The sequence below is a fragment of the Pseudophryne corroboree genome, chromosome 6 (genome assembly GCF_028390025.1).
Source record: "Pseudophryne corroboree isolate aPseCor3 chromosome 6, aPseCor3.hap2, whole genome shotgun sequence".
NCBI classification, from domain to species: Eukaryota; Metazoa; Chordata; class Amphibia; order Anura; family Myobatrachidae; genus Pseudophryne; species Pseudophryne corroboree.
The window spans coordinates 8320357-8340863 of NC_086449.1; the positions used below are offsets into that span (position 1 = coordinate 8320357).

Consider the following 20507-nt stretch of genomic DNA (forward strand, 5'->3'; position numbering starts at 1 on the left):
TGCACCCTTCTCGTTCGGGCACAGAGATCTAACTGAGGCTTGGAGGAGGGTCATGGGGGGAGGAGCCAGTGCACACCAGATAGTCCTAAAGCTTTCTTTAGATGTGCCCAGTCTCCTGCGGAGCCGCTATTCCCCATGGTCCTTACGGAGTCCCCAGCATCCACTTAGGACGTTAGAGAAAATATATTACTTCCAGCATGAAAACGGTCATAATTCGTTAAGAAATTTAATTTATATAAAACCTGTACAGGATAATTAGATTCAGATTAATTACAGAGGTAAGAGTGTAATACACACAGGGGGGAGGGGGGTCTGTGGTCCATGTAGCCGGCCCTAGATTGGGGGGGTGTAGGGTTGGAGTGCCTCCTCACAAGCAGCACAATTATTCCACAAAGTATCCATCCTAATGGCAGAGTAAGTCACGGGATGTGGGTGAAAAATCACACCGCAAAGGATTATGGGAACCAGAACCAACATCACAGTGTGGAAATAAAATATTGTCGGTGCATACACAAATGGGGAGTGGGTCAGTCACAGAGGGAGGGGGTTACCGGCGCTGGTCAGTGGCACCGGTAGTGTGGGATTGGGCCGGGCAGTCTATACCAGGCGAGGGCCTCACACCACAACCGCCGTGGTGGATACCGGCCCCCGCTCTTCCACTGGGACCGGTGGAGGAGAGTCCGCCATGCTTCCAAACGAGGGCGAAGGCCGCAGCAGAGGGGTGCGCTCGTCATCGCCGTCCGCGGCAGCCTCCCCGCCGCCCTCCGAGTCGGAGTCGTCGTCCGAGCGCAGGACGCGGTGTTTGCAGACGGGACAGCTTTTCTTGGTCTTCGTGAGCCAGGGGTCCACACAGCTGCAATGGTACGCTGCAAGGGGAAGAGCAGGGGACCATCACAAACATGCCTACTTCCAGTACACGCAGCTAATAGCCAGATAGAGTGAAAGCTCTTTGGCCGAGAGATTTCCTTTCTAACAAGCTTTGGCTATTCATGTTGTACGGTCATTATCCAGCAGCTGAGAGTGCGCACTGCGCAGATGCGGTTACCATGGGCCGTTTACCTGGCGCAGACTTACCGTGAGAACACGGGAGGACGCGCAACTTGTCACCTTCCTCGTACTCCTCCAGGCAGATGGCGCAGACGTCATACTCGTCCCCTGCCAGACAAGGAGACATGTCAGTCATGATGCACCAACGTCACTAGGGGTGCACAAGTAGGACTAGAGCCTCACATCCCTCTGTGCTGCTGGTAACATTCACAGGCTCTGATTGGCTGCTGGTTGTTCCAGTCACACCCGTTTTATACATCAGTCACTTGTAACTCTCCATAATCTCTAAGCATCTCTTGTAGGGAGCGCCTCTGGAACTACACCTCCCAGCATGCCCGGTCACAGAGCTGCTGGGACGTCTTTTTCCTCAGCAGCTGGAGTGCCACGGGCTGTGTAACACGCTAAGCACACGCAGCACGCAGAGGTGAGGTCCCAGCCGTGTGCAGATTATTACTGAGGAATGTTGGGATGTCATCTAGATAAAGAGCACTGCTGGAGATAAGGCGGCTGAGTGGAAGGTATTGCAGTTGCTGAGTCACCTCACCCCCTCCCTGTCCTCATTGTATGGGGCCCAGGGTTGTGTTTAGTCATTGTGGGTGTGCACTTACACCCGTCACACCCTTCCCCATTACTTCTACTGGGAGGGAAACTGGAAAACGCCAGGAATGAATCCGGAGAATAAACTCACACCTAAATCCAGGCATGTGTCTAGTCTCCTACATAGCAAATACACCACTGCCCCCTCTCAACCAGGCATGTGTCTAGTCTCCTACATAGTAAGTACACCACTGCCACCTCTCACCGAGGCATGTGTCTGGCCTGCCTACATAGCAAATACACCACTGCCCCCTCTCACCCAGGCATGTGTCTAGTCTCCTACATAGTAAGTACACCACTGCCCCCTCTCACCCAGGCATGTGTCTAGTCTACTACATAGCAAATACACCACTGCCCCCTCTCACCCAGGCATGTGCCTAGCCTGCCTACATAGTAAGTGCACCACTGCCCCCTCTCACCCAGGCATGTGTCTAGTCTCCTACATAGTAAGTACACCACTGCCACCTCTCACCGAGGCATGTGTCTGGCCTGCCTACATAGCAAATACACCACTGCCCCCTCTCACCCAGGCATGTGTCGTCTCCTACATAGTAAGTACACCACTGCCCCCTCTCACCCAGGCATGTGTCTAGTCTACTACATAGCAAATACACCACTGCCCCCTCTCACCCAGGCATGTGCCTAGCCTGCCTACATAGTAAGTGCACCACTGCCCCCTCTCACCCAGGCATGTGTCTAGTCTCCTACATAGTAAGTACACCACTGCCCCCTCTCACACAGCATGTGCCTAGCCTGCCTACATAGTAAGTGCACCACTGCCCCCTCTCACCCAGGCATGCGTCTAGTCTCCTACATAGCAAATACACCACTGCCCCTTCTCACCCAGGCATGCGTCTAGTCTCCTACATAGCAAATACACCACTGCCCCTTCTCACCCAGGCATGTGTCTAGCCTGCCTACATAGTAAGTGCACCACTGCCCCCTCTCACCCAGGCATGTGTCTAGTCTCCTACATAGTAAGTGCACCACTGCCCCCTCTCAACCAGGTCACCCCCTCTCACCCAGGCATGTGTCTGGCCTGCCTACATAGTAAGTGCACCACTGCCCCCTCTCACCCAGGCATGTGCCTAGCCTACCTACATAGTAAGTGCACCACTGCCCCCTCTCACCCAGGCATGCGTCTAGTCTCCTACATAGCAAATACACCACTGCCCCCTCTCACCCAGGCATGTGTCTAGTCTCCTACATAGTAAGTACACCACTACCTCTCACCAAGGCATGTGACTAGCCTGCCTACATAGTAACTGCACCACTGCCCCCTCTCACCCAGGCATGCGTCTAGTCTCCTACATAGTAAGTACACCACTGTCCCCTCTCACCCAGGCATGTGTCTAGTCTCCTACATAGTAAGTACACCACTGCCCCCTCTCACCCAGGCATGTGTCTAGCCTGCCTCCATAGCAAATACACCACTGCCCCCTCTCACCCAGGCATGTGTCTAGCCTGCCTACACAGTAAGTGCACCACTGCCCTCTCTCACCCAGGCATGTGCCTAGCCTGCCTACATAGTAACTGCACCACTGCCCCCTCTCACCCAGGCATGCGTCTAGTCTCCTACATAGCAAATACACCACTGCCCCCTCTCACCCAGGCATGTGTCTACTCTCCTACATAGTAAGTACACCACTGCCCCGTCTCACCCAGGCATGTGTCTAGTCTACTACATAGCAAATACACCACTGCCCCCTCTCACCCAGGCATGTGTCTAGTCTACTACATAGCAAATACACCACTGCCCCCTCTCACCCAGGCATGCGCCTAGCCTGCCTACATAGTAAGTACACCACTGCCCCCTCTCACACAGCATGTGCCTAGCCTGCCTACATAGTAAGTGCACCACTGCCCCCTCTCACCCAGGCATGCGTCTAGTCTCCTACATAGCAAATACACCACTGCCCCCTCTCACCCAGGCATGTGTCTAGTCTCCTACATAGTAAGTACACCACTACCTCTCACCAAGGCATGTGACTAGCCTGCCTACATAGTAACTGCACCACTGCCCCCTCTCACCCAGGCATGCGTCTAGTCTCCTACATAGTAAGTACACCACTGTCCCCTCTCACCCAGGCATGTGTCTAGCCTGCCTACATAGTAACTGCACCACTGCCCCCTCTCACCCAGGCATGTGCCTAGCCTGCCTACATAGTAACTGCACCACTGCCCCCTCTCACCCAGGCATGTGTCTAGTCTCCTACACAACAAATACACCACTGCCCCCTCTCACCCAGGCATGTGTCTAGCCTGCCTACACAGTAAGTGCACCACTGCCCCCTTCTCATCCAGGTCACCCCCTCTCACCCAGGCATGTGTCTGGCCTGCCTACATAGTAAGTACACCACTGCCCCCTCTCACCCAGGCATGTGTATAGCCTACCTACATAGTAAGTGCACCACTGCCCCCCTCTCACCCAGGTCACCCCCATCATACATACAGGCATGTGCCTAGCCTGCCTACATAGTAAATACACCACTGCCCCCTCTCACCCAGGCATGTGACTGGTCTGCCTACATAGCAAATACACCACTGCCCCCTCTCACCCAGGCATGTGTCTAGTCTCTTACATAGCAAATACACCACTGCCCCCTCTCACCCAGGCATGTGCCTAGCCTGCCTACATAGTAAGTACACCACTGCCCCCTCTCACCCAGGCATGTGTCTAGCCTGCCTATATAGCAAATACACCACTGCCCCCTCTCACCCAGGCATGTGCCTAGCCTGCCTACATAGTAAGTACACCACTGCCCCCTCTCACCCAGGCATGTGTCTAGCCTGCCTATATAGCAAATACACCACTGCCCCATCTCACCCAGGCATGTGTCTAGCCTGCCTATATAGCAAATACACCACTGCCCGCTCTCACCCAGATCACCTCCCCCCCCCCCCCCCCTCCCCCAATACATCCCCCCTACTCACCTTTCTTAAACTTATGAATGGGGATCTTCTTTAGCTGGTCCTTGGACAGGCGGTTCCTGCGCAGCTTCTTCCTGTGCTGGACGCATCGCGCCACCTGGGCGGAGACATAAACTGCGCAGTCAGTAACACGCAGAGCGCGTCTATTGGCTCTACATGGCTTCTATCAACCCGTGAGTCAGTGACCCTCTGATGGTACAGGACACAGGAGACCGTAACCTGTTGTGGAACTACAAGGCCCAGCATACCTTACCAAGCTGGCACCTTTACATTCAGCTGGATATTGGGGGATTATAATGGTGCAAACCCAGGCGACAGTGCAGCAGCTGTGGAACTACAAGTATAAGCAAGAGTGGGAGAGACGCACTGCCTGGCAGGGGGTGGCAGGGGGCACAGGAGACAGAATAATACAGGAGAGGGCACCGTGTCTGGTACATGAACACTCCTTATCTGACAGGTAATGTAACATGCACACACTCCCTATCCCCAGCCAACTGCACAGTATTCCTCCATAGGCTGCACTGCCCCCTGCAGGCCAACGGAATGCTTACATGAAGGCCAGTTACCAGGGGCAGGGAGAGACCATTGTCCATTTCATTACCTGCCTGTAGCTCCACACAGTTATACTAGAGCAGCAGCGCCAGTCACACAGCCCCAGGGAGAGACAGTCACACAGCCCCAGGGAGAGACAGTCACACAGCCCCAGGGAGAGACAGTCACACAGCCCCAGGGAGAGACAGCGGCGCCAGTCACACAGCCCCAGGGAGAGGCAGCGCCAGTCACACAGCCCCAGGGAGAGGCAGCGCCAGTCACACAGCCCCAGGGAGAGGCAGCGCCAGTCACACAGCCCCAGGGAGAGGCAGCGCCAGTCACATAGCCACAGGGAGAGACAGCGGGAGTCACACAGCCCCAGGGAGAGACAGCGGGAGTCACACAGCCCCAGGGAGAGACAGTCACACAGCCCCAGGGAGAGACAGTCACACAGCCCCAGGGAGAGACAGCGGCGCCAGTCACACAGCCCCAGGGAGAGGCAGCGCCAGTCACACAGCCCCAGGGAGAGGCAGCGCCAGTCACACAGCCCCAGGGAGAGGCAGCGCCAGTCACACAGCCCCAGGGAGAGGCAGCGCCAGTCACATAGCCACAGGGAGAGACAGCGGGAGTCACACAGCCCCAGGGAGAGACAGCGGGAGTCACACAGCCCCAGGGAGAGGCAGCGGGAGTCACACAGCCCCAGGGAGAGGCAGCGGGAGTCACACAGCCCCAGGGAGAGACAGCGCCAGTCACACAGCCACAGGAAGAGACAGCACTAGTCACACAGCCCCAGGGAGAGACAGCACTAGTCACACAGCCACAGGAAGAGACAGCACTAGTCACACAGCCACAGGAAGAGACAGCACTAGTCACACAGCCCCAGGGAGAGACAGCACTAGTCACACAGCCCCAGGGAGAGACAGCACTAGTCACACAGCCACAGGGAGAGACAGCACTAGTCACACAGCCACAGGAAGAGACAGCACTAGTCACACAGCCCCAGGGAGAGACAGCGGGAGTCACACAGCCCCAGGGAGAGACAGCGGGAGTCACACAGCCCCAGGGAGAGACAGCGGGAGTCACACAGCCCCAGGGAGAGACAGCGGGAGTCACACAGCCCCAGGGAGAGACAGCGGGAGTCACACAGCCCCAGGGAGAGACAGCGGGAGTCACACAGCCCCAGGGAGAGACAGCGGGAGTCACACAGCCCCAGGGAGAGACAGCGGGAGTCACACAGCCCCAGGGAGAGACAGCGGGAGTCACACAGCCCCAGGGAGAGACAGCGCCAGTCACACAGCCCCAGGGAGAGACAGCGCCAGTCACACAGCCCCAGGGAGAGACAGCGCCAGTCACACAGCCCCAGGGAGAGACAGCGCCAGTCACACAGCCCCAGGGAGAGACAGCACTAGTCACACAGCCCCAGGGAGAGACAGCGGGAGTCACACAGCACCAGGGAGAGACAGCGGGAGTCACACAGCCCCAGGGAGAGACAGCGGGAGTCACACAGCCCCAGGGAGAGACAGCACTAGTCACACAGCCCCAGGGAGAGACAGCACTAGTCACACAGCCCCAGGGAGAGACAGCAGCAGCGCCAGTCACACAGCCCCAGGGAGAGACAGCACTAGTCACACAGCCCCAGGGAGAGACAGCACTAGTCACACAGCCACAGGAAGAGACAGCACTAGTCACACAGCCCCAGGGAGAGGCAGCGGGAGTCACACAGCCCCAGGGAGAGACAGCGGGAGTCACACAGCCCCAGGGAGAGACAGCGGGAGTCACACAGCCCCAGGGAGAGACAGCGCCAGTCACACAGCCCCAGGGAGAGACAGCGCCAGTCACACAGCCCCAGGGAGAGACAGCGCCAGTCACACAGCCCCAGGGAGAGACAGCGCCAGTCACACAGCCCCAGGGAGAGACAGCGGGAGTCACACAGCCCCAGGGAGAGACAGCGGGAGTCACACAGCCCCAGGGAGAGACAGCGGGAGTCACACAGCCCCAGGGAGAGACAGCGGGAGTCACACAGCCCCAGGGAGAGACAGCGGGAGTCACACAGCCCCAGGGAGAGGCGGCGCCAGTCACACAGCCCCAGGGAGAGGCGGCGCCAGTCACACAGCCCCAGGGAGAGGCGGCGCCAGTCACACAGCCCCAGGGAGAGGCGGCGCCAGTCACACAGCCCCAGGGAGAGGCGGCGCCAGTCACACAGCCCCAGGGAGAGGCGGCGCCAGTCACACAGCCCCAGGGAGAGGCGGCGCCAGTCACACAGCCCCAGGGAGAGGCGGCGCCAGTCACACAGCCCCAGGGAGAGGCGGCGCCAGTCACACAGCCCCAGGGAGAGGCGGCGCCAGTCACACAGCCCCAGGGAGAGGCGGCGCCAGTCACACAGCCCCAGGGAGAGGCGGCGCCAGTCACACAGCCACAGGAAGAGACAGCACTAGTCACACAGCCCCAGGGAGAGACAGCACTAGTCACACAGCCCCAGGGAGAGACAGCGGGAGTCACACAGCCCCAGGGAGAGACAGCGGGAGTCACACAGCCCCAGGGAGAGACAGCGGGAGTCACACAGCCCCAGGGAGAGACAGCGGGAGTCACACAGCCCCAGGGAGAGACAGCGCCAGTCACACAGCCCCAGGGAGAGACAGCGCCAGTCACACAGCCCCAGGGAGAGACAGCGCCAGTCACACAGCCCCAGGGAGAGACAGCGCCAGTCACACAGCCCCAGGGAGAAACAGCGGGAGTCACACAGCCCCAGGGAGAGACAGCGGGAGTCACACAGCCCCAGGGAGAGACAGCGGGAGTCACACAGCCCCAGGGAGAGACAGCACTAGTCACACAGCCCCAAGGAGAGACAGCAGCAGCGCCAGTCACACAGCCCCAGGGAGAGACAGCACTAGTCACACAGCCCCAGGGAGAGACAGCACTAGTCACACAGCCACAGGAAGAGACAGCGGCAGTCACACAGCCCCAGGGAGAGGCAGCGGGAGTCACACAGCCCCAGGGAGAGAAAGCGGGAGTCACACAGCCCCAGGGAGAGACAGCGGGAGTCACACAGCCCCAGGGAGAGACAGCGGGAGTCACACAGCCCCAGGGAGAGACAGCGGGAGTCACACAGCCCCAGGGAGAGACAGCGGGAGTCACACAGCCCCAGGGAGAGACAGCGCCAGTCACACAGCCCCAGGGAGAGACAGCGCCAGTCACACAGCCCCAGGGAGAGACAGCGCCAGTCACACAGCCCCAGGGAGAGACAGCGCCAGTCACACAGCCCCAGGGAGAGACAGCGCCAGTCACACAGCCCCAGGGAGAGACAGCGCCAGTCACACAGCCCCAGGGAGAGACAGCGCCAGTCACACAGCCCCAGGGAGAGACAGCGCCAGTCACACAGCCCCAGGGAGAGACAGCGCCAGTCACACAGCCCCAGGGAGAGACAGCGCCAGTCACACAGCCCCAGGGAGAGACAGCGCCAGTCACACAGCCCCAGGGAGAGACAGCGCCAGTCACACAGCCCCAGGGAGAGACAGCGCCAGTCACACAGCCCCAGGGAGAGACAGCGCCAGTCACACAGCCCCAGGGAGAGACAGCGCCAGTCACACAGCCCCAGGGAGAGACAGCGCCAGTCACACAGCCACAGGGAGAGACAGCGGGAGTCACACAGCCACAGGGAGAGACAGCGGGAGTCACACAGCCACAGGGAGAGACAGCGCCAGTCACACAGCCCCAGGGAGAGACAGCGGCAGTCACACAGCCCCAGGGAGAGACAGCGGCAGTCACACAGCCCCAGGGAGAGACAGCGGCAGTCACACAGCCCCAGGGAGAGGCAGCGCCAGTCACACAGCCCCAGGGAGAGGCAGCGCCAGTCACACAGCCCCAGGGAGAGGCAGCGCCAGTCACACAGCCCCAGGGAGAGACAGCGGGAGTCACACAGCCCCAGGGAGAGACAGCGGGAGTCACACAGCCCCAGGGAGAGACAGCGGGAGTCACACAGCCCCAGGGAGAGACAGCGGGAGTCACACAGCCCCAGGGAGAGGCAGCGGGAGTCACACAGCCCCAGGGAGAGGCAGCGGGAGTCACACAGCCCCAGGGAGAGGCAGCGGGAGTCACACAGCCCCAGGGAGAGGCAGCGGGAGTCACACAGCCCCAGGGAGAGACAGCGGGAGTCACACAGCCCCAGGGAGAGACAGCGGGAGTCACACAGCCCCAGGGAGAGACAGCGGGAGTCACACAGCCACAGGGAGAGACAGCGCCAGTCACACAGCCCCAGGGAGAGACAGCGCCAGTCACACAGCCCCAGGGAGAGACAGCGCCAGTCACACAGCCCCTGGGAGAAGCAGCGCCAGTCACACAGCCCCAGGGAGAGGCAGCGCCAGTCACACAGCCCCAGGGAGAGGCAGCGCCAGACACACAGCCCCAGGGAGAGGCAGCGCCAGTCACACAGCCCCAGGGAGAGACAGTCACACAGCCCCAGGGAGAGACAGTCACACAGCCCCAGGGAGAGACGGCGCCAGTCACACAGCCCCAGGGAGAGACAGTCACACAGCCCCAGGGAGAGACAGCGGCGCCAGTCACACAGCCCCAGGGAGAGGCAGCGCCAGTCACACAGCCCCAGGGAGAGGCAGCGCCAGTCACATAGCCACAGGGAGAGACAGCGGGAGTCACACAGCCCCAGGGAGAGACAGCGGGAGTCACACAGCCCCAGGGAGAGGCAGCGGGAGTCACACAGCCCCAGGGAGAGGCAGCGGGAGTCACACAGCCCCAGGGAGAGGCAGCGGGAGTCACACAGCCCCAGGGAGAGACAGCACTAGTCACACAGCCCCAGGGAGAGACAGCACTAGTCACACAGCCACAGGAAGAGACAGCACTAGTCACACTGCCCCAGGGAGAGACAGCACTAGTCACACAGCCCCAGGGAGAGACAGCGGGAGTCACACAGCCCCAGGGAGAGACAGCGGGAGTCTCACAGCCCCAGGGAGAGACAGCGGGAGTCACACAGCCCCAGGGAGAGACAGCGGGAGTCACACCGCCCCAGGGAGAGACAGCGGGAGTCACACAGCCCCAGGGAGAGACAGCGGGAGTCACACAGCCCCAGGGAGAGACAGCGCCAGTCACACAGCCCCAGGGAGAGACAGCGGGAGTCACACAGCCCCAGGGAGAGACAGCGGGAGTCACACAGCCCCAGGGAGAGACAGCGGGAGTCACACAGCCCCAGGGAGAGACAGCGGGAGTCACACAGCCCCAGGGAGAGGCGGCGCCAGTCACACAGCCCCAGGGAGAGACAGCGGGAGTCACACAGCCACAGGGAGAGGCAGCGCCAGTCACACAGCCACAGGGAGAGGCAGCGCCAGTCACACAGCCCCAGGGAGAGACAGCGCCAGTCACACAGCCCCAGGGAGAGGCGGCGCCAGTCACACAGCCCCAGGGAGAGGCGGCGCCAGTCACACAGCCCCAGGGAGAGGCGGCGCCAGTCACACAGCCCCAGGGAGAGGCAGCGGGAGTCACACAGCCCCAGGGAGAGGCAGCGGGAGTCACACAGCCCCAGGGAGAGACAGCACTAGTCACACAGCCCCAGGGAGAGACAGCACTAGTCACACAGCCCCAGGGAGAGACAGCACTAGTCACACAGCCCCAGGGAGAGACAGCACTAGTCACACAGCCCCAGGGAGAGACAGCACTAGTCACACAGCCCCAGGGAGAGACAGCACTAGTCACACAGCCCCAGGGAGAGACAGCACTAGTCACACAGCCCCAGGGAGAGACAGCGGGAGTCACACAGCCCCAGGGAGAGACAGCGCCAGTCACACAGCCCCAGGGAGAGACAGCGCCAGTCACACAGCCCCAGGGAGAGACAGCGCCAGTCACACAGCCCCAGGGAGAGACAGCGCCAGTCACACAGCCCCAGGGAGAGACAGCGCCAGTCACACAGCCCCAGGGAGAGACAGCGCCAGTCACACAGCCCCAGGGAGAGACAGCGCCAGTCACACAGCCCCAGGGAGGGACAGCGCCAGTCACACAGCCCCAGGGAGAGACAGCGCCAGTCACACAGCCCCAGGGAGAGACAGCGGGAGTCACACAGCCCCAGGGAGAGACAGCGGGAGTCACACAGCCCCAGGGAGAGACAGCGGGAGTCACACAGCCCCAGGGAGAGACAGCGGGAGTCACACAGCCCCAGGGAGAGACAGCGGGAGTCACACAGCCCCAGGGAGAGACAGCGGGAGTCACACAGCCCCAGGGAGAGACAGCGGGAGTCACACAGCCCCAGGGAGAGACAGCGGGAGTCACACAGCCCCAGGGAGAGACAGCGGGAGTCACACAGCCCCAGGGAGAGACAGCGGGAGTCACACAGCCCCAGGGAGAGACAGCGGGAGTCACACAGCCCCAGGGAGAGACAGCGGGAGTCACACAGCCCCAGGGAGAGACAGCGGGAGTCACACAGCCCCAGGGAGAGACAGCGGGAGTCACACAGCCCCAGGGAGAGACAGCGGGAGTCACACAGCCCCAGGGAGAGACAGCGGGAGTCACACAGCCCCAGGGAGAGACAGCGGGAGTCACACAGCCCCAGGGAGAGACAGCGGGAGTCACACAGCCCCAGGGAGAGACAGCGGGAGTCACACAGCCCCAGGGAGAGACAGCGGGAGTCACACAGCCCCAGGGAGAGACAGCGGGAGTCACACAGCCCCAGGGAGAGACAGCGGGAGTCACACAGCCCCAGGGAGAGACAGCGGGAGTCACACAGCCCCAGGGAGAGACAGCGGGAGTCACACAGCCCCAGGGAGAGACAGCGCCAGTCACACAGCCACAGGGAGAGACAGCGCCAGTCACACAGCCACAGGGAGAGACAGCGCCAGTCACACAGCCACAGGGAGAGACAGCGCCAGTCACACAGCCACAGGGAGAGACAGCGCCAGTCACACAGCCCCAGGGAGAGACAGCGCCAGTCACACAGCCCCAGGGAGAGACAGCGGGAGTCACACAGCCCCAGGGAGAGACAGCGGGAGTCACACAGCCCCAGGGAGAGACAGCGGGAGTCACACAGCCCCAGGGAGAGGCAGCGCCAGTCACACAGCCCCAGGGAGAGACAGCGCCAGTCACACAGCCCCAGGGAGAGACAGCGCCAGTCACACAGCCCCAGGGAGAGACAGCGGCAGTCACACAGCCCCAGGGAGAGACAGCGGCAGTCACACAGCCCCAGGGAGAGGCGGCGCCAGTCACACAGCCCCAGGGAGAGGCGGCGCCAGTCACACAGCCCCAGGGAGAGGCAGCACTAGTCACACAGCCACAGGAAGAGACAGCACTAGTCACACAGCCCCAGGGAGAGACAGCACTAGTCACACAGCCCCAGGGAGAGACAGCACTAGTCACACATCCCCAGGGAGAGACAGCACTAGTCACACATCCCCAGGGAGAGACAGCGGGAGTCACACAGCCCCAGGGAGAGACAGCGGGAGTCACACAGCCCCAGGGAGAGACAGCGCCAGTCACACAGCCCCAGGGAGAGACAGCGCCAGTCACACAGCCCCAGGGAGAGACAGCGCCAGTCACACAGCCCCAGGGAGAGACAGCGCCAGTCACACAGCCCCAGGGAGAGACAGCGCCAGTCACACAGCCCCAGGGAGAGACAGCGCCAGTCACACAGCCCCAGGGAGAGACAGCGCCAGTCACACAGCCCCAGGGAGAGACAGCGCCAGTCACACAGCCCCAGGGAGAGACAGCGCCAGTCACACAGCCCCAGGGAGACAGAGCGGGAGTCACACAGCCCCAGGGAGAGACAGCGGGAGTCACACAGCCCCAGGGAGAGACAGCGGGAGTCACACAGCCCCAGGGAGAGGCAGCGCCAGTCACACAGCCCCAGGGAGAGGCAGCGCCAGTCACACAGCCCCAGGGAGAGGCAGCGCCAGTCACACAGCCCCAGGGAGAGGCAGCGCCAGTCACACAGCCCCAGGGAGAGGCAGCGCCAGTCACACAGCCCCAGGGAGAGGCAGCGCCAGTCACACAGCCCCAGGGAGAGGCAGCGCCAGTCACACAGCCCCAGGGAGAGGCAGCGCCAGTCACACAGCCCCAGGGAGAGGCAGCGCCAGTCACACAGCCCCAGGGAGAGGCAGCGCCAGTCACACAGCCCCAGGGAGAGACAGTCACACAGCCCCAGGGAGAGACAGTCACACAGCCCCAGGGAGAGACAGTCACACAGCCCCAGGGAGAGACAGTCACACAGCCCCAGGGAGAGACGGCGCCAGTCACACAGCCCCAGGGAGAGACAGTCACACAGCCCCAGGGAGAGACAGTCACACAGCCCCAGGGAGAGACAGCGGCGCCAGTCACACAGCCCCAGGGAGAGGCAGCGCCAGTCACACAGCCCCAGGGAGAGGCAGCGCCAGTCACACAGCCCCAGGGAGAGGCAGCGCCAGTCACACAGCCACAGGGAGAGACAGCGGGAGTCACACAGCCACAGGGAGAGACAGCGGGAGTCACACAGCCCCAGGGAGAGACAGCGGGAGTCACACCGCCCCAGGGAGAGACAGCGGGAGTCACACCGCCCCAGGGAGAGACAGCGGGAGTCACACAGCCCCAGGGAGAGACAGCGCCAGTCACACAGCCCCAGAGAGAGACAGCGGGAGTCACACAGCCCCAGGGAGAGACAGCGGGAGTCACACAGCCCCAGGGAGAGACAGCGGGAGTCACACAGCCCCAGGGAGAGACAGCGGGAGTCACACAGCCCCAGGGAGAGACAGCGGGAGTCACACAGCCCCAGGGAGAGACAGCGGGAGTCACACAGCCCCAGGGAGAGACAGCACTAGTCACACAGCCCCAGGGAGAGACAGCAGCAGCGCCAGTCACACAGCCCCAGGGAGAGACAGCACTAGTCACACAGCCCCAGGGAGAGACAGCACTAGTCACACAGCCACAGGAAGAGACAGCGGCAGTCACACAGCCCCAGGGAGAGGCAGCGGGAGTCACACAGCCCCAGGGAGAGACAGCGGGAGTCACACAGCCCCAGGGAGAGACAGCGGGAGTCACACAGCCCCAGGGAGAGACAGCGGGAGTCACACAGCCCCAGGGAGAGACAGCGCGAGTCACACAGCCCCAGGGAGAGACAGCGCCAGTCACACAGCCCCAGGGAGAGACAGCGCCAGTCACACAGCCCCAGGGAGAGACAGCGCCAGTCACACAGCCCCAGGGAGAGACAGCGCCAGTCACACAGCCCCAGGGAGAGACAGCGCCAGTCACACAGCCCCAGGGAGAGACAGCGGGAGTCACACAGCCCCAGGGAGAGACAGCGGGAGTCACACAGCCCCAGGGAGAGACAGCGGGAGTCACACAGCCCCAGGGAGAGACAGCGCCAGTCACACAGCCCCAGGGAGAGACAGCGCCAGTCACACAGCCCCAGGGAGAGACAGCGCCAGTCACACAGCCCCAGGGAGAGACAGCGCCAGTCACACAGCCCCAGGGAGAGACAGCGGGAGTCACACAGCCCCAGGGAGAGACAGCGGGAGTCACACAGCCCCAGGGAGAGACAGCGGGAGTCACACAGCCCCAGGGAGAGGCAGCGCCAGTCACACAGCCCCAGGGAGAGACAGCGCCAGTCACACAGCCCCAGGGAGAGACAGCGCCAGTCACACAGCCCCAGGGAGAGACGGCGCCAGTCACACAGCCCCAGGGAGAGACGGCGCCAGTCACACAGCCCCAGGGAGAGGCGGCGCCAGTCACACAGCCCCAGGGAGAGGCGGCGCCAGTCACACAGCCCCAGGGAGAGGCAGCACTAGTCACACAGCCACAGGAAGAGACAGCACTAGTCACACAGCCCCAGGGAGAGACAGCACTAGTCACACAGCCCCAGGGAGAGACAGCACTAGTCACACATCCCCAGGGAGAGACAGCGGGAGTCACACAGCCCCAGGGAGAGACAGCGGGAGTCACACAGCCCCAGGGAGAGACAGCGCCAGTCACACAGCCCCAGGGAGAAACAGCGCCAGTCACACAGCCCCAGGGAGAGACAGCGCCAGTCACACAGCCCCAGGGAGAGACAGCGCCAGTCACACAGCCCCAGGGAGAGACAGCGCCAGTCACACAGCCCCAGGGAGAGACAGCGCCAGTCACACAGCCCCAGGGAGAGACAGCGCCAGTCACACAGCCCCAGGGAGAGACAGCGCCAGTCACACAGCCCCAGGGAGAGACAGCGCCAGTCACACAGCCCCAGGGAGAGACAGCGCCAGTCACACAGCCCCAGGGAGAGACAGCGCCAGTCACACAGCCCCAGGGAGAGACAGCGCCAGTCACACAGCCCCAGGGAGAGACAGCGCCAGTCACACAGCCCCAGGGAGAGACAGCGCCAGTCACACAGCCCCAGGGAGAGACAGCGCCAGTCACACAGCCCCAGGGAGAGACAGCGGGAGTCACACAGCCCCAGGGAGAGACAGCGGGAGTCACACAGCCCCAGGGAGAGACAGCGGGAGTCACACAGCCCCAGGGAGAGACAGCGGGAGTCACACAGCCCCAGGGAGAGACAGCGGGAGTCACACAGCCCCAGGGAGAGACAGCACTAGTCACACAGCCCCAGGGAGAGACAGCACTAGTCACACAGCCCCAGGGAGAGACAGCAGCAGCGCCAGTCACACAGCCCCAGGGAGAGACAGCACTAGTCACACAGCCCCAGGGAGAGACAGCACTAGTCACACAGCCACAGGAAGAGACAGCGGCAGTCACACAGCCCCAGGGAGAGGCAGCGGGAGTCACACAGCCACAGGAAGAGACAGCGGCAGTCACACAGCCCCAGGGAGAGACAGCGGGAGTCACACAGCCCCAGGGAGAGACAGCGGGAGTCACACAGCCCCAGGGAGAGACAGCGGGAGTCACACAGCCCCAGGGAGAGACAGCGGGAGTCACACAGCCCCAGGGAGAGACAGCGGGAGTCACACAGCCCCAGGGAGAGACAGCGCCAGTCACACAGCCCCAGGGAGAGACAGCGCCAGTCACACAGCCCCAGGGAGAGACAGCGCCAGTCACACAGCCCCAGGGAGAGACAGCGCCAGTCACACAGCCCCAGGGAGAGACAGCGCCAGTCACACAGCCCCAGGGAGAGACAGCGCCAGTCACACAGCCCCAGGGAGAGACAGCGCCAGTCACACAGCCCCAGGGAGAGACAGCGCCAGTCACACAGCCCCAGGGAGAGACAGCGCCAGTCACACAGCCCCAGGGAGAGACAGCGCCAGTCACACAGCCCCAGGGAGAGACAGCGGGAGTCACACAGCCCCAGGAAGAGACAGCGGGAGTCACACAGCCCCAGGAAGAGACAGCGGGAGTCACACAGCCCCAGGGAGAGACAGCGGGAGTCACACAGCCCCAGGGAGAGACAGCGGGAGTCGCACAGCCCCAGGGAGAGACAGCGGGAGTCGCACAGCCCCAGGGAGAGACAGCGGGAGTCGCACAGCCCCAGGGAGAGGCAGCGCCAGTCGCACAGCCCCAGGGAGAGGCAGCGCCAGTCACACAGCCCCAGGGAGAGGCAGCGCCAGTCACACAGCCCCAGGGAGAGGCAGCGCCAGTCACACAGCCCCAGGGAGAGGCAGCGCCAGTCACACAGCCCCAGGGAGAGGCAGCGCCAGTCACACAGCCCCAGGGAGAGGCAGCGCCAGTCACACAGCCCCAGGGAGAGGCAGCGCCAGTCACACAGCCCCAGGGAGAGGCAGCGCCAGTCACACAGCCCCAGGGAGAGGCAGCGCCAGTCACACAGCCCCAGGGAGAGGCAGCGCCAGTCACACAGCCCCAGGGAGAGGCAGCGCCAGTCACACAGCCCCAGGGAGAGGCAGCGCCAGTCACACAGCCCCAGGGAGAGGCAGCGCCAGTCACACAGCCCCAGGGAGAGGCAGCGCCAGTCACACAGCCCCAGGGAGAGGCAGCGCCAGTCACACAGCCCCAGGGAGAGGCAGCGCCAGTCACACAGCCCCAGGGAGAGGCAGCGCCAGTCACACAGCCCCAGGGAGAGGCAGCGCCAGTCACACAGCCCCAGGGAGAGGCAGCGCCAGTCACACAGCCCCAGGGAGAGGCAGCGCCAGTCACACAGCCCCAGGGAGAGGCAGCGCCAGTCACACAGCCCCAGGGAGAGGCAGCGCCAGTCACACAGCCCCAGGGAGAGGCAGCGCCAGTCACACAGCCCCAGGGAGAGGCAGCGCCAGTCACACAGCCCCAGGGAGAGGCAGCGCCAGTCACACAGCCCCAGGGAGAGGCAGCGGCATCGCCAGTCACACAGCCCCAGGGAGAGACAGCGGCATCGCCAGTCACACAGCCCCAGGGAGAGACAGCGGCATCGCCAGTCACACAGCCCCAGGGAGAGACAGCGGCATCGCCAGTCACACAGCCCCAGGGAGAGACAGCGGCAGCGCCAGTCACACAGCCCCAGGGAGAGACAGCAGCAGCGCCAGTCACACAGCCCCAGGGAGAGACAGCCGCAGCGCCAGTCACACAGCCCCAGGGAGAGACAGCAGCAGCGCCAGTCACACAGCCCCAGGGAGAGACAGCGCCTGTCACACAGCCCCAGGGAGAGACAGCGCCAGTCACACAGCCCCAGGGAGAGGCAGCACCAGTCACACAGCCCCAGGGAGAGGCAGCGCCAGTCACACAGCCCCAGGGAGAGACAGCAGCAGCGCCAGTCACACAGCCCCAGGGAGAGGCAGCGCCAGTCACACAGCCCCAGGGAGAGGCAGCGCCAGTCACACAGCCCCAGGGAGAGACAGCACTAGTCACACAGCCCCAGGGAGAGACAGCGGGAGTCACACAGCCCCAGGGAGAGACAGCGGGAGTCACACAGCCCCAGGGAGAGGCAGCGCCAGTCACACAGCCCCAGGGAGAGACAGCGGCATCGCCAGTCACACAGCCCCAGGGAGAGACAGCCGCAGCGCCAGTCACACAGCCCCAGGGAGAGACAGCGGGAGTCACACAGCCCCAGGGAGAGACAGCGGGAGTCACACAGCCCCAGGGAGAGACAGCGGGAGTCACACAGCCCCAGGGAGAGACAGCGGGAGTCACACAGCCCCAGGGAGAGACAGCACCAGTCACACAGCCCCAGGGAGAGACAGCGCCAGTCACACAGCCCCAGGGAGAGACAGCGCCAGTCACACAGCCCCAGGGAGAGACCGCGCCAGTCACACAGCCACAGGGAGAGACAGCACTAGTCACACAGCCCCAGGGAGAGACAGCACTAGTCACACAGCCCCAGGGAGAGACCGCGGGAGTCACACAGCCCCAGGGAGAGACCGCGGGAGTCACACAGCCCCAGGGAGAGACAGCGCCAGTCACACAGCCCCAGGGAGAGACAGCACTAGTCACACAGCCCCAGGGAGAGGCATCGCCAGTCACACAGCCCCAGGGAGAGACAGCGGCAGCGCCAGTCACACAGCCCCAGGGAGAGACAGCGGCATCGCCAGTCACACAGCCCCAGGGAGAGACAGCGGCATCGCCAGTCACACAGCCCCAGGGAGAGACAGCGGCATCGCCAGTCACACAGCCCCAGGGAGAGACAGCGGCATCGCTAGTCACACAGCCCCAGGGAGAGACAGCCGCATCGCCAGTCACACAGCCCCAGGGAGAGACAGCCGCATCGCCAGTCACACAGCCCCAGGGAGAGACAGCCGCATCGCCAGTCACACAGCCCCAGGGAGAGACAGCAGCATCGCCAGTCACACAGCCCCAGGGAGAGACAGCGGGAGTCACACAGCCCCAGGGAGAGACAGCGGGAGTCACACAGCCCCAGGGAGAGACAGCAGCAGCGCCAGTCACACAGCCCCAGGGAGAGACAGCAGCAGCGCCAGTCACACAGCCCCAGGGAGAGACAGCAGCAGCGCCAGTCACACAGACACAGGGAGAGACTGCGCCAGTCACACAGCCCCAGGGAGAGACAGCACTAGTCACACAGCCCCAGGGAGAGACAGCACTAGTCACACAGCCCCAGGGAGAGACAGCACTAGTCACACAGCCCCAGGGAGAGACAGCACTAGTCACACAGCCACAGGAAGAGACAGCGGGAGTCACACAGCCCCAGGGAGAGACAGCGGGAGTCACACAGCCCCAGGGAGAGACAGCGGGAGTCACACAGCCCCAGGGAGAGACAGCGCCAGTCACACAGCCCCAGGGAGAGACCGCGCCAGTCACACAGCCCCAGGGAGAGACAGCGGAAGTGGTTTTAGTGGGGGGTTGGGGACAGAAGGAGACGCGTTTCACCTCCAGTATCGGGGAAGATGCGTTACCATAGCAGTGCTGCGGGCGTTACAGAAACGCGGAGTAGTGATCTCGCACTATCACAGACACACGGATGGAGGAACTCACCATCACACCACACATGACTACAATAATAATCGCCACCACCACCACGAAGGGGATGAGATAGTACTGGAGGTTGAAGGAATAATCTGGGATGAGGAAGACGTGGGCACTGCGGAGAGAGAGAGAGCGATTACAAAACGCAGTGCGGCCGGCCCCAGGAGCCGCAGCGGAATCACCGGATTCCTTACCTGTCATAATAAGAGAACTGGTCCCGCAGCCGCTTCCCGGCGGACTCTCCGGTGAACACAGAGGGGATGGTGATCTGGCTGTAGGTGTGCTCTGCAGGAGAGAGAGAGGAGGGGCGGCGTGACACCGGGGGAGAGACCGCAAGCGGAGGGGGAGAGACAGCGCCGGGCGCACTCACCTTCATTCCCCGCCATATTCAGCAACTTATCCGAATCAATATTGTGGACAATAGCAGCATCATATCCCGACAGCTGTGCGTGCAGTACCTGGGCCAGAAATAATCACATTATCACCCTGCAGGGGGAGGAGCCAACCCTCAGCGCCATATAGCTTTATTCTATCAGTGTAACCCTGCATGGGGAGGAGCCAACCCTCAGCGCCATATAGCTTTATTCTATCAGTGTAACCCTGCAGGGGGAGGAGCCAACCCTCAGCGCCATATAGCTTTATTCTATCAGTGTAACCCTGCATGGGGAGGAGCCAACCCTCAGCGCCATATAGCTTTATTCTATCACTGTCACCTTGCATGGGGAGGAGCCAACCCTCAGCGCCATATAGCTTTATTCTATCAGTGTAACCCTGCATGGGGAGGAGCCAACCCTCAGCGCCATATAGCTTTATTCTATCAGTGTAACCCTGCATGGGGAGGAGCCAACCCTCAGCGCCATATAGCTTTATTCTATCACTGTCACCTTGCATGGGGAGGAGCCAACCCTCAGCGCCATATAGCTTTATTCTATCAGTGTAACCCTGCATGGGGAGGAGCCAACCCTCAGCGCCATATAGCTTTATTCTATCAGTGTAACCCTGCATGGGGAGGAGCCAACCTTCAGCGCCATATAGCTTTATTCTATCAGTGTAACCCTGCATGGGGAGGAGCCAACCCTCAGCGCCATATAGCTTTATTCTATCACTGT

The 20507-nt window shown here is 62.5% G+C and overlaps 1 protein-coding gene across 2 annotated transcripts in view; it reads right to left on the reverse strand.

Moving 5' to 3' along the window:
- Positions 1-212: 212 nt before the first annotated feature.
- Positions 213-20507, reverse strand: part of RNF167 (ring finger protein 167) — a 33014-nt gene continuing 12719 nt past the window's right edge. For both annotated transcript variants that reach the window (XM_063930745.1, XM_063930744.1), the window contains exons 5-10: positions 19769-19856; positions 19593-19683; positions 19408-19513; positions 4579-4672; positions 1075-1155; positions 213-866 (exon numbers count right to left, since the gene is read on the reverse strand). In XM_063930745.1, the coding sequence (XP_063786815.1) occupies positions 616-866; positions 1075-1155; positions 4579-4672; positions 19408-19513; positions 19593-19683; positions 19769-19856 (711 nt within the window). In that variant the 3' untranslated portion in view covers positions 213-615. The remainder of the gene's footprint in view (positions 867-1074; positions 1156-4578; positions 4673-19407; positions 19514-19592; positions 19684-19768; positions 19857-20507) is intronic.